Source organism: Canis lupus, chromosome 26 (genome assembly GCF_003254725.2).
Source record: "Canis lupus dingo isolate Sandy chromosome 26, ASM325472v2, whole genome shotgun sequence".
In the NCBI taxonomy this organism is placed as follows: Eukaryota; Metazoa; Chordata; class Mammalia; order Carnivora; family Canidae; genus Canis; species Canis lupus.
In genome coordinates, this window is record NC_064268.1 from 21,636,769 (window position 1) to 21,658,208 (window position 21,440).

General features: G+C 40.0%; 1 protein-coding gene and 1 long non-coding RNA gene across 3 annotated transcripts in view; one reads left to right on the forward strand and one right to left on the reverse strand.

Moving 5' to 3' along the window:
- PITPNB (phosphatidylinositol transfer protein beta) overlaps positions 1–4,836 on the reverse strand; it is a 64,753-nt gene extending 59,917 nt beyond the window's left edge. For both annotated transcript variants that reach the window (XM_025474405.2, XM_049101762.1), the window contains exons 1-2: positions 4,705–4,836; positions 215–245 (exon numbers count right to left, since the gene is read on the reverse strand). In XM_025474405.2, the coding sequence (XP_025330190.1) occupies positions 215–245; positions 4,705–4,724 (51 nt within the window). In that variant the 5' untranslated portion in view covers positions 4,725–4,836. The remainder of the gene's footprint in view (positions 1–214; positions 246–4,704) is intronic.
- A 124-nt stretch (positions 4,837–4,960) lies between these two features.
- The window catches only part of LOC112676765 (uncharacterized), a 45,888-nt gene continuing 29,408 nt past the window's right edge, over positions 4,961–21,440 (forward strand). The window contains exon 1 of the long non-coding RNA XR_007406137.1: positions 4,961–5,103. This is a non-coding gene — a long non-coding RNA (uncharacterized LOC112676765). The remainder of the gene's footprint in view (positions 5,104–21,440) is intronic.

Genomic DNA, 21,440 nt, shown 5'->3' on the forward strand with positions numbered 1-21,440 from the left:
TGGCTCAGCGGTTTAGTGCTGCCTTCAGCCCAGGGTGTGATCCTGGAGTCGAGTCCCACATCGGGCTCCCTGCATGGAGCCTGCTTCTCCCTCTGCCTGTGTCTCTGCCTCTCTCTCTCTGTGTGTTTCTCATGAATAAATAAATAAAATCTTTAAGAAAATATATTGAAATAAATGGTGTTGATAAAATAATACAGAAACAAGCAAGACTTACCTCCTGAACAGAACATGGCAAAACCACACGGCTAAAACGACAAAAGAAAAAAATACATCATAGATGAAATATTTTGTTTTAAAACATAGCTCTCTACACTTAGAAGAACTTTTGCTTAAATCCAATGACAGCAAAATACAAGGATGTCATTGTCTTTGCAATGCCTATGGCTCTAAATAAGAATTTTTAAACTGGGGAAATAAAACTACCATTTGTGGGTCTCAATGATCACTTCCATAAGTGTCCTCATTGTACCAGGACCCCCAAAACGCAGTTGCAGACATTCTTGGAGGAAAAAAGGAACAAGAGAAAACTCATCACTGAAAATTGCAGGGTACTGAATATATTATTTTTAGACTGGTCAGGTTGCCCTCATGAAATTTTTAGTATGATTTCATTCACCGTCTATATACTATATGTTTTGTTTTATGATACTTCTCACAGAATATGTTTTGCATCTCATGAATGAATGCTTCCAAAAATTGTTCCCCACTACCCAATTATTCCTGTTTTATTAAGATATCCCTTAGATGTAACAAGGAAAAACTTTATCAAAGGAACTACTTTGAACCTTAGAAATAAAACCTGTTCTAGGGCAGACTCAACACAAGGTCAACTGGTGTTTGATCTTGTCCAAGACTTTGTTACCAAACAAAAGACTGAATGGAGGCATAATGCTCCATATAGTCCCAAAAAAGATTAAATTATTCTATATCACAATATTGTACTTTATCACCAGATTTTTATAGACAAGTACCTTTGCCTATCTCCAGCATAAACTCTGAAAATCCCTGAATATCAACTATCTCATGATAATAGCTGATGTCCAAGACTGCAATTTCTTTTTTTGGCCTGGTCTTTCTCAGACTTTTCCGTGCTAACCATTAAGGTACCATGCCAGCGTCATGTAAAATTTCATTTTAACTGTCTATTAAAAGGAGGGGAAAAAAATCCCACATCATCTTGATTTTCATTTTGTAGAAAATTCCCAATAGTTTTTCCTCATCCCACCTTGTCTTCAGCTGCACTGTCCACCCACCCCTCTTTCCCTATTCTCAAACATTTATGCTTGAGTCCTTGATTTCCAACTTGTGTAAAACACGCCTCTTGTTATTCTCCCCTCCTTCACTATCAGGGGTCACTCATCACTGGTTGTCTTTCTGATAATGGTCACCTCAAGACAATAAACATTCTCAAACATCCTGATTACTGTTCCAATAAAAAATAAAATTATACAAAAACCCTCTCATAACCCTAATGCTTTTAATTGTCTCCTCAGAGCACACATTAACTTGCTCACTGTCTCAGTAACAGAAAATAAACTGGGGCCAAGAGGGTGTGGTGGGGGGTAGGGGCAGACTAAGATATAGGTTGAGAGCATATTCTAGAAGATAAAGATATAGACAGAGATATATAGGTTAGGAGCATATATTCAGGACCTGGAATGCAGTGATAAAAAATCTATTTATTAGGCAACAAGAAATCCGAAAAGGTTGTTCCAAAAGGCAAGTGACATGACTATAGCTAATCAAAAGAAGTCATCTGTAGCTGGTAAAAAACACTGAGAAACAGGAGTGTGGGGAAAAGCCATCTGTGGAGACACTGACCTAGGGTTTACAAAGACCTGAACCAAGACGATGGACTTTAGAGGAAATTGAAGGGAATAGAGAGGAAAGAGTTAAAGACTTCCCGGAACTTTCACAAAACCAAAGAATCACTGCTGAGTAACTTTAACTGCTCACTACTGGAAGATCCCTATTTTTATATAACAACACTTTCAGCGAAACTTATTTCACAAAATCAAAGTGACTGATTAAGACATTCTGGATGAATGATGAGTCAAATTCTTCAAGATTTACTCAATGAAAAGTAAAAGGAATAGACAGGCTTTGATTGTCTCTTATTCTCAAATCCACATTCAACTTCTCTAACAATTTGAAAATTTTCAAAATTCTCTGAAAATCCTCAGGAAAATAATTTTCCAGATGGAACTAGCAACTATTTCTTTAAAACCAGGACTATACACTAATGGCAACTTCATCTATTGCTTAAGTAACAACTTAAAGGGAACTTCCCCACCCTGAAAAGTCATTTCTAACCTTTCAATTTACGTCATAAACAGATGGCATTTTAAAAGGCAACAAACATTTGCCAAAGTATTTTACAGTTTACCAACATCTTCACATAAGAATGAACTATTCATTGCTCCCAACCAAAAACAATTTTAGAAAGTTGACTTGCAAGTAGGAAGAACCATTTTTTTTTATTCAACAACAATGAGCATTTATAGTATGGTGGCCTAGATGCTATGCCAGGTACAAGAAACAAAAACAGCCTCTTTTTTCAATCTCTAAGAGGAGAAAAAAAAAAAAAAGTCTAGGGAGACATGAAGAGTGAACATCAAGAAATGTAATTTATAACTCCTTAGGGAAAAAAAAAATTACACTTGGGCACATTTCAGCATGTGTAACCTTGGTGCAATTAAATTTTTATAATGAAAGTAATGGTTTCCCAAAAAGTATCTTGTGCAAATTCCCAATGGGAACTGCTTTCCATGACTTAGCTGGATATTCCTCACATAACATAACTGTCAAAAGGATCTACTGAGCACTTAATTCAGTTTTTAGGAGGGAGGAAATAACTCTAATAAAAATGACGAGATCTGTGATGTTAGATGAGCTCTGCAACTTGCTATGTGACTTAAGCCAAGTCAATTTCCTTCTCTCTTGTTTCCTCCATTTGTCTTACTATCTGCCACCTACCTACATTACAAAGATGTCAGAGTAATAAATAGAACTTTCATGATAGGACATATTGTATAAACCACTTGGAAGAAAACCTTTATATAAATCCAGAGTTCAATACCATAAATTTTAACCAAAAATGTGTCTTTTCTCAGGATCCCTGTCACTAATCACAGCTAAAGTTGTGATTTTTCATTAACTTAACAAGTACTTATTGAGCCCTTACTACGTGCCAAGGACTATTCTAAGAATTGGGGATATGGAAGTGAGCAAAATAGACAAATGCATGGAGCTTGGACGTAGTAAGAGAATACATGAAACAAAAAAAAAGTGACTGTATTGCATGTTAGACGGTGATAATTGCTACTGACAAGGATAATGCAGGAAAGGCAAATACCAAATGGCGGGGGTTGCAATTAGGTCTCTAGAGAGGGACTCCCTAAGAAGGTGATACTTACAGACCTGACGGAGGTAGGTTAACGAGATAAAGGAAGAGCACTTCAGAGGAACAGCGAGCAGAAAGGCCCTGCACTGAGCTCCCCGCCCCCCCCCCCCAAGTAATGAAAGAACCATAAGGAAGCTTGAGATTGAAATGGACACGTGCATGTGCAGGGTAGTAAACGCGATCAGTGCTGAACAGAAAATGGTGTTAAGACCTCGTGGGCTACTGTAAGGCCTTTGGTTTTCATTCACAGCGCAAGTCTCTCCGTAGGGTTTCAAGCAGAGAAGTGACAGGAGTAACTTTTTCAAGTTAAGTTTGAGAACACTAAAGATAAGGCGTCTTGAAATAACTAAATCAAGCCAGAATTTACGTTTAAGAATTTAAAGTTGAGAAAAGCACCTGAAAAACCAAAGAACAGGCCACACTAGAAATCCCTAGTTGCCCACAGGATGCTGACGATGGGAACCAGCTGTGACAGCTCAACAATCATGGCTCAACAGATTTCCTGTGACGGTCCCAGTCCCTGCTGGTGGGAAATGCCGTAACTCTTCAATATAAAATCACTCCGTCGGTCTAATGCACCTGGAAGACCCTTCCAGGATTTGACAGGCCACGTATTAACAACTCCTGCTCTCAACCTCGCGAAGAGTGGGGGGAACCCAGTGTTGGCCCCATCTCAAAGATGTGAACACGGAGATCCGAAGCAAGAGTCTCAGAGTCAACCGAGCTGCCCTGGAGAGCGCGGTTTTTCCGAACTTCAGGGCGTTGCGTCCCACCTCCGGCCCCGACACCGAGGCGGTGTGCGGCGGGCAAGTCCATCTTCCGCGGGTTACAGGTAGGCTCCACCCCACACCACACGACAAATCACTGTCAGAGCCGCCGCGCCTCCCCACCCCCGGGCTCCGACTCGGCCCCCGGCTCGCTCCCCGCGGGGGTCTGCGGGTGGGCCCGGCCTGGGGCGGGCGGTGGGGCGGTGGGGGTGGGGAGTGGGGAGAAGGCGGGTCCCAGCGGAAACTCCCGGCCTCGCCTTCCCCAGCCACGCGCTCCGGCCGGACGCAGGCGCCTCCGCCCCGAGGGAGCAGGCGGCGGTGTTGCCACGGCAACGCCAGGGGGCAGGGGCTGGGGGCGCGCAGCTGGAAGGCCTTCCGGGCCGGGGGCGCGGGCCGGGGGGAGGGGGCGCGCGCAGGGAGCGGCCAGCCAGCGGCTCGCTCCTTCCTAGGAACAGCCCGCCCGCCACTCCTCAATCAGTGGGTTTCCCACCACCGCCGCCGCGTAGCCCCGCTCGCGCCCACCGACCCACTCACAATTCCTTAATCAGCACCATCTTCCCGGAACCCCCTCACAGCTGCCGCCGCTACCACCGCCGCCGCCGCCGCCGCTACCGCCCCTCACGGCGCCTGCGCGGCCCCGCCTCCTTGCCCCCCCACGAGCCGCCGCGGCGCCTGCGCGTCCACGCCCTTCCGCCGCGACTCGTCGCGTCAGCGCGCGCGAGGGGCTGGCTCCTCCCCCGCCCCGCGCCCCACCCTGGGCTGGCGGGGCTTGCACTGAGGCTGCGCGGCTGGCGGAGCCGGCGGGAGGGGAGGGGAGGGGGCAACTTCTACTGCGGCTGCGCGCGCCGGGCGCGCGGTCGCTCCGCCCCTTCTCGAGGGAGCCCCGCCCCCCGTCGAGGTCCCTCGGGGCGAGGGTGGCGCCTACGCTCTCCGGTGAGTTTTCCAGTCGGTTGCCTGGAAGCCGTTTCCAGCGAGCGAGCCGCGCTCGAGTTCCTCGCGCTCCTCCTCTCCTTGAGCTCTCGCTCCAGGGTCCGTGTGAGAGACTTGGGGCGGGTGGGGGAGGCCGCGTCGGGCTCCGTGGGACGGAGGCTCACCTGTGCGCGCAGCCCCGGGGCCGCTGCTCCCCGGCTCGGGCCAGCCGAGGCCCCCGCGAGCGCCCGGCGCCCGAGAGCGACCTCACGGGAGGAGCGCCCACCCCTGGCAACGAGCCCCCCCGGGGATGGGGGGACACGGCCCTGGAGAGGGGCCTGGGTGGGAGGAGGCTCGGCAGCCGCAGGAGCACCCAGGCACCCTCCCTCCACGCACTCCCAGGCTGCAGCCTGCCGGGTCCACGGGGCGGGCCTCGGGATGAGTGGGGGCGGGGGGGGACCTCGGGATGAGTGGTGGCCGGGGGGGCGGGGGGGACCTCGGGATGAGTGGTGGCCGGGGGGGCGGGGGGGGACCTCGGGATGAGTGGTGGCCGGGGGGGCGGGGGGGACCTCGGGATGAGTGGTGGCCGGGGGGGCGGGGGGGACCTCGGGATGAGTGGTGGCCGGGGGGGCGGGGGGGACCTCGGGATGAGTGGTGGCCGGGGGGGCGGGGGGGACCTCGGGATGAGTGGTGGCCGGGGGGGCGGGGGGGACCTCGGGATGAGTGGTGGCGGGGGGGGGGGGCGGGGGGGGACCTCGGGATGAGTGGTGGCCGGGGGGGCGGGGAGGACCTCGGGATGAGTGGTGGCCGGGGGGGCGGGGGGGGACCTCGGGATGAGTGGTGGCCGGGGGGGGCGGGGAGGACCTCGGGATGAGTGGTGGCTGGGGGGGCGGGGGGGACCTCGGGATGAGTGGTGGCTGGGAGGGCGGGGAGGACCTCGGGATGAGTGGTGGCTGGGGGGGCGGGGGGGGACCTCGGGATGAGTGGTGGCTGGGGGGGCCGGGGGGACCTCGGGATGAGTGGTGGCTGGGAGGGCGGGGAGGACCTCGGGATGAGTGGTGGCTGGGGGGGCGGGGGGGACCTCGGGATGAGTGGTGGCTGGGAGGGCGGGGAGGACCTCGGGATGAGTGGTGGCCGGGGGGGGGCGGGGGGCCTCGGGATGAGTGGTGGCCGGGGGGGCGGGGGGGGGGACCTCGGGATGAGTGGTGGCGGGGGGGGGCGGGGAGGACCTCGGGATGAGTGGTGGCTGGGGGGGCCGGGGGGACCTCGGGATGAGTGGTGGCTGGCTCGGGGGTGGGCTGCTTACTCGCTCACTCTGCCAGGCACAGTTCTAGGCACCAGGGGTACATCTGGAAACAAAATCACAAAACCCTCAAGGTCCTTGACCTCCCCTGGGAACAAAGCAGTTAGGGTTTGGCTTAGGGATAAGCGCTATTCCATGAATAAGCGAAAAAGGGGCGTGGAGGGGGCAGAGTCATCGAGGGAAGGACTGTGGAGGCCGTGCATGATGGAGCCCGCCGTTAGGATGGCCGGGCCTGAGGGGGGCCGGGCACTCCAGTTCGAGGAAGATAGCCTCCCAAGACAGAATAAGCTTGGAGCATTGGAGGGATGCGAGGAGGGCAGGTGTAGCTAGAACATCTTCAGTGAGGGACAAGGATAAACGGGGACTAAAGAGGTCACCAGGCCACAGTAAAGAATAAGAATTGTATTCTGAGAACTATGGGAAGCTGCTAGAAGATGGTTAGAAGAATAAACCAACGTTTAAAATGTTCGATACAGATCTGCGTGGTGTATCTGGTGCTAGAACACACTTAGTGGAGTTAGGGGCTGCCTCCAAAGTAATAGAAGTGAAACATTTACCAAAATGCTAGAGATATCCTCTAAGGCAGTATCTGGGTATCATTTCTGTGATGTGTGAAGCACTTTGGTAGTTATTATCATGGCTACCATTCAAGGAAATGTGCCCTTTCAGGAGGTTAGAAGCTGGGAGCAGCTTCCATTGATTGGGCACCTGTCTTACGCCAAGTACTGCGCTAGGTAACAGAGATGCCTTATCTCATTTCATCCTTAGAGCAAGGCGATGAGATGAGCATTTTAGCAAGCTTTAGAACGGAAAGAAGATGAGGTTCCCAGAGCCAAATTAAGTGACCTGTACAAAGGTTAACTCAGCCAACTTGTTTAACAGAACCAGGCTTCAAATCTGGATTTTTAAAACTTCAGAATCTGGTCTTTCTACTACACTGACTTTTTTTTTTTTTTTTAAGAAAAAAAATAGGAAGTTGGGGCTTACAATCTTTATGACAAATAATTCTCAATTATGAGAAGAAGAAGGTTATGGTAAATATAGAAGTTACTTAGAATAAAGAAAGTATGAGTTTGAATGGTATGCCCCTGTTTAGGTGTGTAATATATATATATATATATAGAGAGAGAAGATATTCTTTTTTTTTTTTTAAGATTTTATTTATTTATTCATGAGAGACACACAGAGAGAGAGGCAGAGACACAGGCAGAGGGAGAAACAGGCTCCATGCAGGGAGACCTTGGACTCGATCCCGGGTTTCCAGGGTCACGCCCTGAACCAAAGGCAGGCACTCAACCGCTGAGCCACCTGGGCTGCCCTATTTTTTAAGGTCTGGAGGTAATATTAATTGCCAAACTTCTATAAGTAGTCATTCTATGTCATCATCTCTCCCGAAATGTTATGCAGGCTGAAAATACAGCTTTGAAAACTTCGTGGATGAATTTGTGGTTGGCATGCTTTATCATTCATTTAGAAAAATTAGGATGTTGGATACATTTCCCTGAAGTCTTCCCTTAAAGTGTTTGTTAATTCCATTGTCTGCATAGCACATTTGAGTTAGCACTCAAATGTTTGTAAAATAGAGTGTGCTAGATGGAGCATAACTCTGAACCAGTATACAGTATGGATATTGTTTCCCTTTGCCATCCAAAGATTCATATTAAAACATTCTGGTGCCCCTGGTTGGCTCAGTCAGTTAAGCATCAGACTCTTGATTTAGCTCAGGTCATGATCTCAAGGTTGGCGGATGCAGTCCGCTTGGGATTTTCTCTCTCCCTTTGCCCCTCATCTCCCTTCTTGCACTCTCGTGCTGTCTTAAAATAATAATAATAACATGTAAAACATTCAATACAAACCACAAGGATAAATTTAGAAAATAACCAGTGTAGACATATTTATTGAGGGAAAGAAACATACTAGTTCAAAATTAGCAAGGTTGATAGAAAACATGAAATCTAGATATTGTGCTTTATATCTACTTAGGAGATAAAAGTGGCAGAATGAGAGAATATTGAAGAGGACAAGAGAGCAGCAAAGACATTACCCCAAGATGAGAAAGAAGGACATACAAAGAAAAAGACGATTACAAATAAAAAATAAACTAATGGATTGTGTGGCACATTCTTATTTTAAAACTAAAGATGTTAGATTTTGTGCATTTTTCAAATAAGACATAACTTATTAGTAACTTTTTATGGATATAGAAAAAAAATCCAACATCTTTTAAGCCTGATGTCTCATTTGTTCTAACTTTCAGCCCTCAACAAAGGTAACCTTTACACACAAGATGTACAATTGAACTTAACTAATTCTACACGCCTTGTATAATCACCAATCTCATTTCTTGTATCATTCTGGAGCAAAGAGCTCATTGTAGTAATAATAATGGTAGATTTATTGAGGCAAATCAAAAGATCTCTGACCATGAGTGATATTTGGAACACATGTCCTCGTTGATAAAGTCCACCTCTGGTCAAAGAAATTCAGGTGTTCTTTCAAATATAATTCAGTTTTCCCCCCTTTTTCTTTTTTTCTTAAAGCAGACATTCTTAACCAAAGGCTTTTTGGTGGGTGTTCTCAGGGAATCTGTGAACTACTGAAATTATATAATTTTATGTCCGTTTTTCTTTGGGAGAGATCTGTAACTTCCATTTGCTTTGCTTAGTCTACATTTTGCCATCCTATTTTACCTTCTTCCCATTCTAGATTATCTTGCTTGAGACTATTTCTATGAAAACTAGAACTATTTCTAAGAATGCTTCAATTTTGTCAAACCTTAGGGCATCGGTCATAATATTATACCATTGCTGGGGACATAGGATTGGGCTTTGCAGTAGAAAACCCTTGGCCTGAATGCAGGCTCTGCCACTTGCTGGCTATATACCTTGAGTAAATTATTTAATCTCTCAGAAACACTATCTATACAAGGAATATCTGTAACAGATTCATGAGGAATAAAAGTTATGAAGTGTATAAAGAATTTACCTGGGGATCCCTGGGTGGCTCAGCGGTTTGACGCCTGTCTTCAGCCCAGGGTGTGATCCTGGAGTCCCGGGATCAAGTCCAGCATCGGACTTCCTGCATAGAGCCTGCTTCTCCCTCTGCCTGTGTCTCTTCCTCTCTCTCTCTCTCTCTCTCTCTCTCTCTGTGTGTGTGTCTCTCATGAATAAGTAAATAAAATCTTTTTTTTTAAAAAAAGGAATTTATCTCTTATACACAACCTGATACATAATAGGTGTTCAATGGGAATTATTTAAAAGCATATAGCTTTCAGAGAGCAGAACAGTAAATTCATGTATAATTAAATTCCTCCCATCCATCTCCCTTCATCCTTAGAGGTAGCTGCTATCATTAATCACTGTTCATCATAATGCATGAATAAGTATGCATATATGAATACATATTCATATACATATTCATACATGTACATATACATATAAATACATATGTATTAATATTCATACATATTCATGTATGTATTCATAAATGACTATAGTAACTTGCCCTTTCACCTGCAGAGCATAATGCAAATTTCTGTTCTATATCATCACCAACATTGGGTATTTCAGATTTTTTCATTTTTTGCTGCTTTTGTTGGTTTTAGAATGCTATCTGGTATATTCACTTGATATTTCCCGGTGGGGTGAGGATCTCCATGCTTACTCTCCATGTTTTTATTTGCTCATTTTCCTAGTTTTTTTTCTGCTTTTGATGTATAGAAGAATATATACATAGCCATTTTGGATTTGAATTCTGTATTGATTATGTGCAGTTTATATACATTTTTTTTTAAGATTTTATTTATTCATGAGAGAGAGAGAGAGGAAAGGCAGAGACACAGGCAGAGAGAGAGGCAAGCTCCATGCAGGGAGCCCGATGTGGGGCTTGATCCTGGGTCTCCAGGATCATGCCCTGGCTGAAAGCGCCGCTAAACTGCTGAGCCACCCAGGCTGCCCTATATACCTTTTCTATCAGTGGATTGCTTTATTACTCTGTTTAGTAGGGTTTCTCAGTCTCTACAGTATTGACATTTTGAGTCAGATTATACTTTGTTGTAGAGACTGTTCTGTGCCTCGTAGGATGTTTAGCAGCATCCCTGACCTCTATCCACTAGATGCCAGTAGCACCTCTCCAGTCACGACAATCAAAAATTTCTCCAGACAGTGCCCAGTGTCCCCTGGCGGGGGGAGGGGGAACCAAATTGCCCCTGATTGAAAACCACTGGTTTATAGTGACTCTGTTGTGTAGTTATTTATCTTTAAGAAAATTTTATCCCACAAACTTTTAAGTTTTAACCCTTACATGTAGGTATTTGATCCACTCTGAGTTAATTGTATGTGATGTTAGGTATGGTCATTCTTTTGCATGTCAACATCCAGTTTTCCGAGCGACATGTGTTGTAAAAACTGTCCTTTTCCAATTGAATGGTTGTGTACTCTTGTCAAAAATCATTTGACCATATATGCAAGGGTTTGTTTCTATGCTCATTATTCATCTATATGTCTACCTTTGTGCCAGTACTACACTATTTTGAATACTGTATTTTATAGTAAGTTTTGAAATTAGGAAGTGTGAGTCCTCCAGCTTTGTTCTTTTTCAAGGTAGTTTCAGCTATTTAGGATCCCTCTGTATGAAATTTAGGGTATATTTTTCTATTTCTGCATTGGTATCTTGATAGAGATTGTGTTGAAAGCACCTTGGGCTTTCATTTTTTATATAGGTACATGATAATTCCTTGTATAGTGCACTATAATTTCCTAACATCTCTTATCAGTAGCCACTTAGGTTGTATCCAGTAGTTTGCTATGACAAGAGTCCTGCAGTAAATAGCCTTTTACATTGCACGTGTGTAGAATAGTAACCATAAGGTAAATTCTTGAAACAGGAATTAGTCAATGATATGTACATTTGCAATTTTTACAGATTTTGCCTAAAAGTCCTCCATAAAGACTGTAACAATTTATGCTCCCACCAGCAATGTATGAGAGTAACCATTCAACTATTTGAACATATTTTCAAACATCTTTTAAAAACTTTTAATTGTAAGGACGCCTGAGTGGCTCCATGGATGAGCATCTGCCTTTGGTTCAGAGTGTGATCCTGGAATCCCGGGATCAAGTCCCACATTGGGCTCCTTGTATGGAGCTTACCTCTCCTTCCTCTGCCTCTCTCTGTGTCATAGATAGATAGATAGATAGATAGATAGATAGATAGATAGATAGATAGATAGATAGGCAGCCCCAGTGGCGCAGCGGTTTAGCGCTGCCTGCAGCCCAGGGCGTGATCTGGAGACCCTGGATCGAGTCCCACATCGGGCTCTGCGTGGAGCCGGCTTCTCTCTCTGCCTCTCTCTCTCTCTCTGCATCTCTATGAATAAATAAATAAAATATTTTTAAAAATATAAATTAAATAAATAAATTATTTAAATTAAGAAAAACTTAATTGTAAAACATAGTACACATACAAAAATTTTACATAAAACAGATTAATCGCCAATTAGTTACAGAGAAAACACCACTTGTTATCTCTGCTAGATTATGAAACTGTTGCTAGCCATGTAACTGTTCCAGCTACAACTCCTTCCTCCCATCTTGAGTTTTACAGGAATCACTTTTTTGCTTTTGCTTATAGTTTTGTAAGCATTACAAATTCTGTTGGTTAATATTTGCTGCTTTTAATCTATATGTAATCCTATCCTGTCTCTCCCATACCCATGCAGTTTGCTCAGGACATTGGGTTATTGATCTGTAAACTTTTCTACACTCTGGATTTTGCTGCTGTCAGATCTATAGGCGTGACCAGGTTCAGTTGCAATATTTTTGGAAAACTTAACTTCATAGGTGGTAGTGTGTTCTTTCATCAGAAGAACATGTATATTTTCTCTTTATGTAATGATAGCAGCCATTACCATTATTGCTAAATACTTAGCTCCATTAATTTATTGGGGATTGCAAAATGGTGATTTTTTTATTATTATTCAATCATTTCTTGATGTGTTGGCTGGAATGCTTCTATACAGAGAAACTGGCCATCTAGTGGCACAATTTATATAGGAAAGACAAACCTTTGATTTTTGTCCATTTTTTTAACCAGTTTTCAAAATGAAAATTTATTTTGTCCTCCTCTAAAGGTGAACAATTACCATTTAGTGTAGATTTAAACAAGTTTGAAGTACTGTTTTCTATACTATTGCTATTGTTGACCACACTGTCCTATCTGTGGCCAGTTGAATCTCTTCAAGTTGTCTGAGTCCTGAGTGTTCCTGGTAGTCTTTGATAATTTCCTGTGTATCTGATATGATAGGATCTAGCATGAAAAGACTAATCTTGTACACATTCTGCTGCCATTTCACCAAGAACTTTGGTTTCTTTTAGTGGCAAATAGTATTTCCAGAGCAGAATCTTGTGCTAGGTAAGTCATGGATAATGGGTTAATTGTTTTTTGGCCTTTTTGGTAGTTAAAGCTGAAAGACTTTGTATATTTAAATACATAGATCATGGGCAAATATATAAATTCTATAAATATAGCATGAACACTTAATATTACTATATTATGTAAATAAATTTGTACATCTTCTAAATATGATTTATGATTTTGTTATGAGTAGGTATTATGTATAAATGATAGAATTTTCAAGCATACAAATTATGTTATATAAATACAAAAATAGCTTTTCAAAGATAAAATACATTATGAATTTATACTAATTCATACTAATTCAAATCCACGACTATATAGAGTTTTTATTTAACCTCCTTTATATCTTTATCTCCTCAAAACCGAAAATCCTGGTTCCTACTAAAGAACTGATAATCTTCTGTTTCTCCGTTCCCATCCTGCTTACAGTTCTCTTCCACCGAATTCTATTAGTTTTCAGTTTTATTACTTGTATGACTTAAAGGAATCAATTTTTGTTACTAAATTATTTAAGTGTATATTTCAGATATACTACTTTTAAAAAATGATAGAATTTTAAAAGTTTAAAGGGCTGTGGAAATACTTGCTTCAGGATTTCCCAATTTAGAAGAGTGGTACCACTTAGAATCACCTAGGAATCTTAGTGAGCTAGAATGAAGGTGGGAAGACCATTTATAATGTTTTATATGCATGTGTTCATTTTCTTTTTTGTTCTTCCACCCAGGAGACACTTATTGAGGCCCTCATGTATACTAGGATGCTGCTGGTACTTACTGACATAGACATAAGTAGACATTTATGAAAAAGAATTCAGATCACCCTATTTCATTGAAGAAAATATTCGTAATTATTAAAATGGATATTGAGTTTTCCCTATCTCATGCTTTATAGCAAAATGTGGCTTAAGATAACTAGTAGTAGTATGAGATGCAGGTAGTACTTTACAAAAAGGGGCAAATGACACTTAAAATTATAGCTTACAAAGTTTGTTTGTTTTTTTTTTTTTTTTTCTGCAGGACTATGCTGGGTTGAATAACCTCCAAAGTCTTGTGAATATTTGGTTGAGGCTGGTTCTGTAATTAGGTCCCGGTGAGGCAACTAACACTACTGTGCTCAAAGACCTGTAATTTTTGTTGTATGCAAACATCTTTTATTTTTTTTTTATTTTTAGAGAGAGAGAGGAGAATGCATGGGAAGGGCAGAGGGAGAGAGAATCCCAAGCAGGCTCCACAAGCACTCAGCATGGAGCCTGAGGCAGCTCCATCTCACCACCCTGAGATCATGACCTGAGTTGAAAACAAGAGTCAATCCTTAACCAGGCACCCTTGCAAACATCTTTTAAAGACCATTTGATGGAGACACCTGGGTAGCTTAGTGGTTGAGCATCTGCCTTCAGTTCTGGGTGTGATCCTGGTACCCAGATCAAGTCCCGCATCAGGCTTCTTGCAGGGAGTCTGCTTCTCCCTCTGCCTATGTCTCTGCCTCTCACTCTGTGTCTCTCATGAATAAATAAATAAAATCTTTTTTAAAAAAAGACTATTTGATGATCATGCATATATGTGCATGTGTGCTTGCTTCCCAACTGGGCCATTTCTGTTAATGCCAACATATAATGGAAGGAAATACTGGCTTTGGAGCCAAGAAAACTCTGGCTGCACCATTTATAGTATCTGAGTCTTATTTGTAATATAGCAATGTAGTAACCATATGTAATTTGAAATGTTACATCAGATTAAGTGGAAGTTTTTTTTTTTTTTTAAGCACATCTAGTAAACATTACTCAAAGACTGGATTTCCACTCATTAGCCGCCATATCTGAAGAGATGTTCTTTTTTAAATATTTTTTTGAAAGATTTTATTTTAGAGAAAGCACATGTGAGCATGTGGTGGGTGGTGAAGGGGAGAGGGAGAGAGAATCTTAAGCAGGCTCCACACTCAGTGCAGAGACCTGCATGGGGTTCAATCTTGTAACCCTGAGATCATGACTTGAACAGAAATCAAGAGTCAGATACTTAACCAACTGAGCCACCTAGGGTCCTCTGAAGAGATTTCTTAATTATTCCCATTTCCTCTACCTTCTAACTAGGATTTCCTTTGTTTTTTTCATTATTTTCTTTTCCATTTACATAGATACTATGTAATCCATTTCACCTTAATCTCATGATTGAACTGTTGTTATAATGTGTATTTGCATAGTGTAGACAAGTATTTGTTTTACGTTAAAAAATTCCCTGTAAAATTCTTCTGACATGAAGAATAGTATAGAATAATATAATGAATATTCTTGTGCCTACCAGCTAATGAAGAAATCATTGCCAATAAAGTTGAAGCCCTCATTTATACCTGTATGATTGCATCTCCCTCTCTTTATATCTTGCCTTCTACCCAAAGAATCATCGTCCTAAATTATTGTAGATTAAGCTGTTAGTGTATTATTTTAAAAATAATACACTTCTCTATCCAGAAATGATACAGATATTCTAAAAGGTTTAAAGCTTCACATTTTATATTTGGGTTATTAATCCATGGGGACTTTTTGAGTATGGTATGAAGTATAGAGATCCAATATTTTTCTCGTCACATGGATAACAATCTTAGCATAATTTACTTGAACATGCTTTCCTCTGATGTATATGTAACTGATATATAAAAATTTTTCCAAGATCTCACTACACATGACAGTTTTGTAAAGTATGTTCCTATTCTTGAAAAGTCTGTTTTTTTTTTTTCAGTATTTAGACTATTAGGCCAAATTTATTCTTTGTGTTCAAATTTTCTAACTCCTCAGTGGTGTATATGTGTGTGTTGGATACAATTAGTAAAACAGATGTGTTAAAATTTCCCAATATAGTGATTGATGTATTTTTTCTCTCTCCTAGTAGTTCTTTCCATTTTTTTCCATATATTTTTGAAGCTGAACAATTAGGTGCATAGAAAGTAGAATTTTTACATCTTTCATATGAATTGATGCTCTTATTCTGTATAATACCCCTCTAGCCATGTTTTTCCCTTTTATCTGATATGCATATAGCAATACAAAATTACTTTGGGTTAATATTCTCCTGGGATACCTTTTTTATGTGTCTTTTTTAAAAGTCAATTTTGTACTATTGAAGATGGAAGAGTGTAATGAATTCTCCTGTGTCCATCACCCACCTTCAACAATTATCAATTTAACTTTGAACAAGAATTTGAACAATTATGCTAGATTTTATATTGATCCCATCCTATTTTTCTCTAACAAATCAAACATTTTTGTACCTATTTTATATAGTTAATATTTATTTGGATTTTCCCACATACTTACCAATATATCTGTTCATCATTCCCTTTTGCATCCCAGTCCTTCCATTTTGGATAATTTTACTTTTCCCTGAAATTCAATTCGTCTTCTAAAATTTACCTTGATAAGGATTTCTTGGTGGTAAGTGATATATATTTAAAAATGATAGTATTCAAAATATAAAAACTTTGTCTTCATTCTTGAAAAATACTTTGATATAGAATTCTAGGCTAGATTTGGGTTTTGGTTGGTGGTTTGTTTTTTTGTTTTGTTTTGTTTTTTTCATGTTTAATATACTACAACCCTGTCTCTAGCTCTCATTGTTGAAGTAAATGAAGTTAGTCATCTAATTTCTGGACCTTTAAGTGGTACATCTTTCTTCTCTAGTTTTTTTAAGGAAACTTCTCTTAAAAAATAACATGCATCCAAAAAGTACAAAAAAATCATAAATATATTTCTTGGTGAATTTTTAATAATTAAAAATTACTCACATAAACACATCCAGATAAATACATTACCAGAGTCCCAGAAGTCCATCTTGTAGTCCTTCCCAGTATTTACCATCCAGAGATAATCACTCTCCCATCATATATCATGATTGATTAGTTTTTCCTTATTTTGAACTTGTACATAGATGGAATAATAAAATACACATTTTTTTGCATCTAGCTGCTTTTGCTCAGTACTATGTGAGATTCATCTACAACTCTTCATTCTCATTGCTATAAAGTATTCCATTACAGGAATATATACAATTTAGCCATTTTACTGTTAATAATCATTTGAGTTGTTTCCAGTTTTTGCCTATTATAGATAGTGACACTTTCTTTAGTGACATTTGTACTAATTCTATTGTATACATATGTAGGTGTGGAATTGCTTGTAGTAAGAAACTGCCAAATTATTTTCAAAAGTGGTTGTGTCATTTTATGTTCCCACCAGAAAAAATATAAAAGTTATGGTTGCTCCATAAACTCATCAACCTTGTTCTGAATCTTTTTTTTTTTTTAAGGTTTATTTATCTTATGGGGGGAGGGGCAAAGGAAGAGGGAGAATCTCAAGCAGATTCCATGCTAAGTGCAGAGCCAACTCTGGTCTCAATCCCACAACCCCAGATCTTGAGCTGAACCAAAACCAAGAGTCAAATGCCCAACCAGCTGAGCCACCTAGGTGCCCTGGTGTTCTCAATCTTTTTAATTTTAGTTATTCTGGTGGATGGATAATATTATCTCTTTGTGGCTTTAATTCAAATTTCTCTGATGACCAATGTGCTTGTTGTCCATTCATGTATCTTCATTTGTGAAGTATCTGTTCAAATCCTTCACCCATTTTTATTGAGATATAACAACATATAACATATTAATTTGAGATCTACAATGTAATAATTCAATATTTACATATTACAAAATGATCACCACACAGTAAGTCTAGTTAACATCTGTCACCATGGGGTGCCTGGATGGCTCAGTCAGTTAAGCGTCAGACTCTTAATTTTGGCTTAGGTCATGATCTTGGGGCCATGAGATCTATCCCTACTAGAGATTCTCTCTTCACACCTGCTCATGCTCTTTCGCTAAGTAAATAAATAAAATCTTTTATTTAAAAAACAAAAATATCACCATACATAGTTATAAAACCTTTTTTTTTTTTTTTGAGAACTTTTAAGATCTACTCTTTTAGCAACTTTCAAATATGCCATACGGTATTATTAGCTATAGTCACCATGCTGTATATCTCGATGACTTATTTATTTTATAACTAAAAGTTTGTACTTTTCAATTCCCTTTGCCAATTTTGGTTCCCTCCCCCCGCTTTTTTCCCTGCCTCTGGCAGCTACCAGTCTGTTCTCCGTATCTATGAGCTAGGTTTTTTGTGTTTTATTTTTTTTTTTTTAAGATTTCACATATAAATGAGACCATATAATATTTGTCTTTCTCTAAGTTATTTCACTTAATATAATGCCCTCAGGATGCATCCATGTTGTTGCAAATGGTGGGATGTCCCTATTTTTATAGCCAAGTAATATTCCATTATGTATATATACCATATTTTATTTGCCTATCAGTAGACATTAGGTTATTTGCATGTTTTGGCTGTTATAAACCATACTGGCAGTGAACATGGAGGGGGGGTACATATGTTGTTTTGAGTCAGTGGTTTCATTTTCTCTGGCAAATACCCAGAAGTGAAATTGCTATATCATTTGATAGTTCTATTTTTAATTTTTGGAGAAACTGCCACGTGGTGCACTAACAGTGTACAAGGATTTCCTTTTCTCCATACCCTTGCCAATACTTGTTATTTCTTGTCTTTTTAATAATAGTCATTCTAATGTTTGAGGTGATATCTCATTTTGATCTTGATTTTCATTTCCCTGATGATTAGTGATGTTGAGCATCTTTTCATATACTTGTGAGCCATCTCTACGTAGTCTGGGAAAATGTCTATTCAGATTCTCTGCCCATTTTTTTGTTTTGTTTTGTTTTTTTCTCTGCCAATTTTTTAATAAAGTTTTGGGTTTGTTTGTTTTTGCTATTGAGTTGCATGAGTTCTTTATTTTGGATATTAACCCTTTATCAGATAAATGATTTGCAAACAATTTCTCCTTTTTGGTAGATTGCCTTTTTATTTCACTGTTGATTTCCTTTGCTCTTTAGAAGCCTTTTAGTTTGGTGTAGTCTCACTTGTTTTTGCTTTTGTTGGCTTTGCTTTTTGGTATCAAATACAAAAATCATTGCCAATATCAAAGTCCAGGAGCTTGCCACTTATCTTTTTTCCTGGGAATTTTATGGTTTCAGAACTTGTGTTCCAATCTTTGACCCATTTTGAGTTAATTTTTGTGTATGATATAAGACAGTGGTCCAGTTTCACTCTTTTGTACTTGGCCGTCCAATTTTCCCAACACCATTTATTGAAGAGACTGTTCTTTCCCCACTGTGTATATTCTCAACTTCTTTGTTATATAGTAATTGACCATCTGTGCCTGGATTTATTTCTGGACTCTCTATTGTATTCCATTGATCTCTGTGTCTGTTTTTATGCCAATAACATACTGTTTTAATTACTTCAGTTTTATAATATAGCTTGAAATCAGAGAGATGATGCCTCCAGCTTTTTCTTTCTTAAGATTGCTTTGGCTTATTAGGGTAATTTTGTGGTTTCAAACAATTGGGGATTGTTTGTTCTATTTCCATGAAAAATGCCATTGGAATTCTGATGGGGATTGCATTGAATCTGTAGATAGCTTTGGGTAATATGAACATATTAACAATATTCTTCTAATTCATGAGTATGGAATATCTTTTGTGTTCTCTTCAGTTTTTTTCATCAATGTCTTGCAGTTTTCAGAATGCAGGTCTTTCACCTCCTTGGTTAAATTTATTGCTGGGTATTTTAGTCTTTTTGATAAATTGTAAATGGGATTGCTTTCTTAATTACTCTTTCTGATAGCTCATTATTAGCATATAGAAACATAACAGATTTTTTGTATATTGATTTTTGTATCCTACAACTTTACTGAATTTATTAGTTCTAATAGTTTTTTTATGGAATCTTTTGGGTTTACTATATCTGTCGTGTCCTCTGTAAATAGTGAGTTTTACTTCTTTACCAATTTGGATGCCTTTTATTTCTTGTCTGATTGCTGCGGGCCAGGACTACCGGTACTGTGTAGAATTAAAGTGGTGATTGTTGAATAAAGAATGGGCATCTTTGTTCCTGATCTTAGAAAAAAAGTTTTCAGCTTTGTACTGTCAAGTTTGATGTTAGCTGTGGGCTTGTCATGTATGGCTTTTATTATATTTGAGGTATGTTTCCTCTATATTCGCCTTGTGGAGGATTTTTATCATAAGTGAATGTTAAGTTTTGTCAAATGCTGAGGGTTTTTTTTTTTGCATGTATTGAGGTAATCATATGATTTTTTATTCATTTTGTTAATGTGGTATATCGTGTTTATAGATTAGTGAATATTGAATCATTCTTTCATCCCTGGAATAAATGCCACTTGGATCGTAGTATATGATCCCTTAAATATATTGTTGAATTCATTTAATATTTTCTTGAGGATTTTGCATCTATCTATATTTATCAGGGATATTGGCCTATAATCATTTTTTGTAGTCTCTGTCTAGTTTTGTTATCAGGGTAATGCTGGCCTTGTAGAATGAATTTGGAAATGTTCCTTCCTTTTCAATTTTTTGGAATAGTTTGGGAAGAATAGATTTAAACTCTTTAAATGATAGGTAGAATTCACCTGAAGCTGTATAATCCTGGACTTTTGTTTGTTGGGAGTTCTTTTATATATATATTTTTAAGATTTTTACTTATGTATTCATGAGAGATACAGAGAGAGAGACAGAGACATAGGCAGAGGGAGAAGCAGGCTCCATGCAGGGATTTGATCCCAGAACCCCAGGATCACGACCAAAGGCAGACGCTCAACGACTGAGTCACCCAGGTGCCCCTGTTGGGAGTTTTTTGATTATCAATTCAATTTCATTGCTAGTAATCAGTCTGTTCAGATTTTCTATTTCTTCCTGATTCAGTGTTAGAAGATTACTTGTTTCTAGGAATGTATCCATTTCTTCTTAGCTATCTAATTTGTTGGCATATAACTATCAGAGTAATCTCTTATAATCCTTTGTATATTTGTGGTGTCAGTTGTTACTTTTCTTTCATTTTTTTCTTTTATTTGGGTTTGCGGGGGTTGCGGAATCTGGCCAGAGATTTATCAAATTTATTTATCTTTTCAAAGAAAGAGACCTTAGTTTGATTAATCTTTTGTTTTGTTTTTTTTTCAGTCTCTATTCCATTTATTTCTGCTCCGATCTTTATTATTTCCTTCCTTCTATTACCTTTGGCTTTTGTTTTTTCTTTTTCTCGTCCCTTTTGATGTAAAAAAGATTGTTTATTTGATATTTTTCTTGTTTCTTGAGTTAGACCGATATAGCTTTAAAATTCCCTCTTAGAGCTACTTTTGCCACATCTCTTGTATTTTGGAAGGTGTTTCCATTTTTATTTGTCTCGGTGTTTTTTTATTTCCTGTTTGATTTCTTTATTGACTCATTGGTTGTTGAGTAGCATGTTATTTAGCCTCCACATATTTGTATTTTTTCATATTTTTTCTTGAAGTTGATTTCTAGTTTCACACTGTTGTGGTTAGAAAAGATGATTGATACAAAATCTTTTTAAAGTTATTGAGACTTCTTTTGTAATCTAACATGTGATCTATCCTGAAGAATGTTCCATGTACAATTAAAAAGAATATGTATTCTGCTGTTTGGGAGTGGATTATTCTGTTTATATCAATAGTCTGTCTGGTCTAATGTGTTGTTTAAGGCCATTGTTTCCTTATTGACT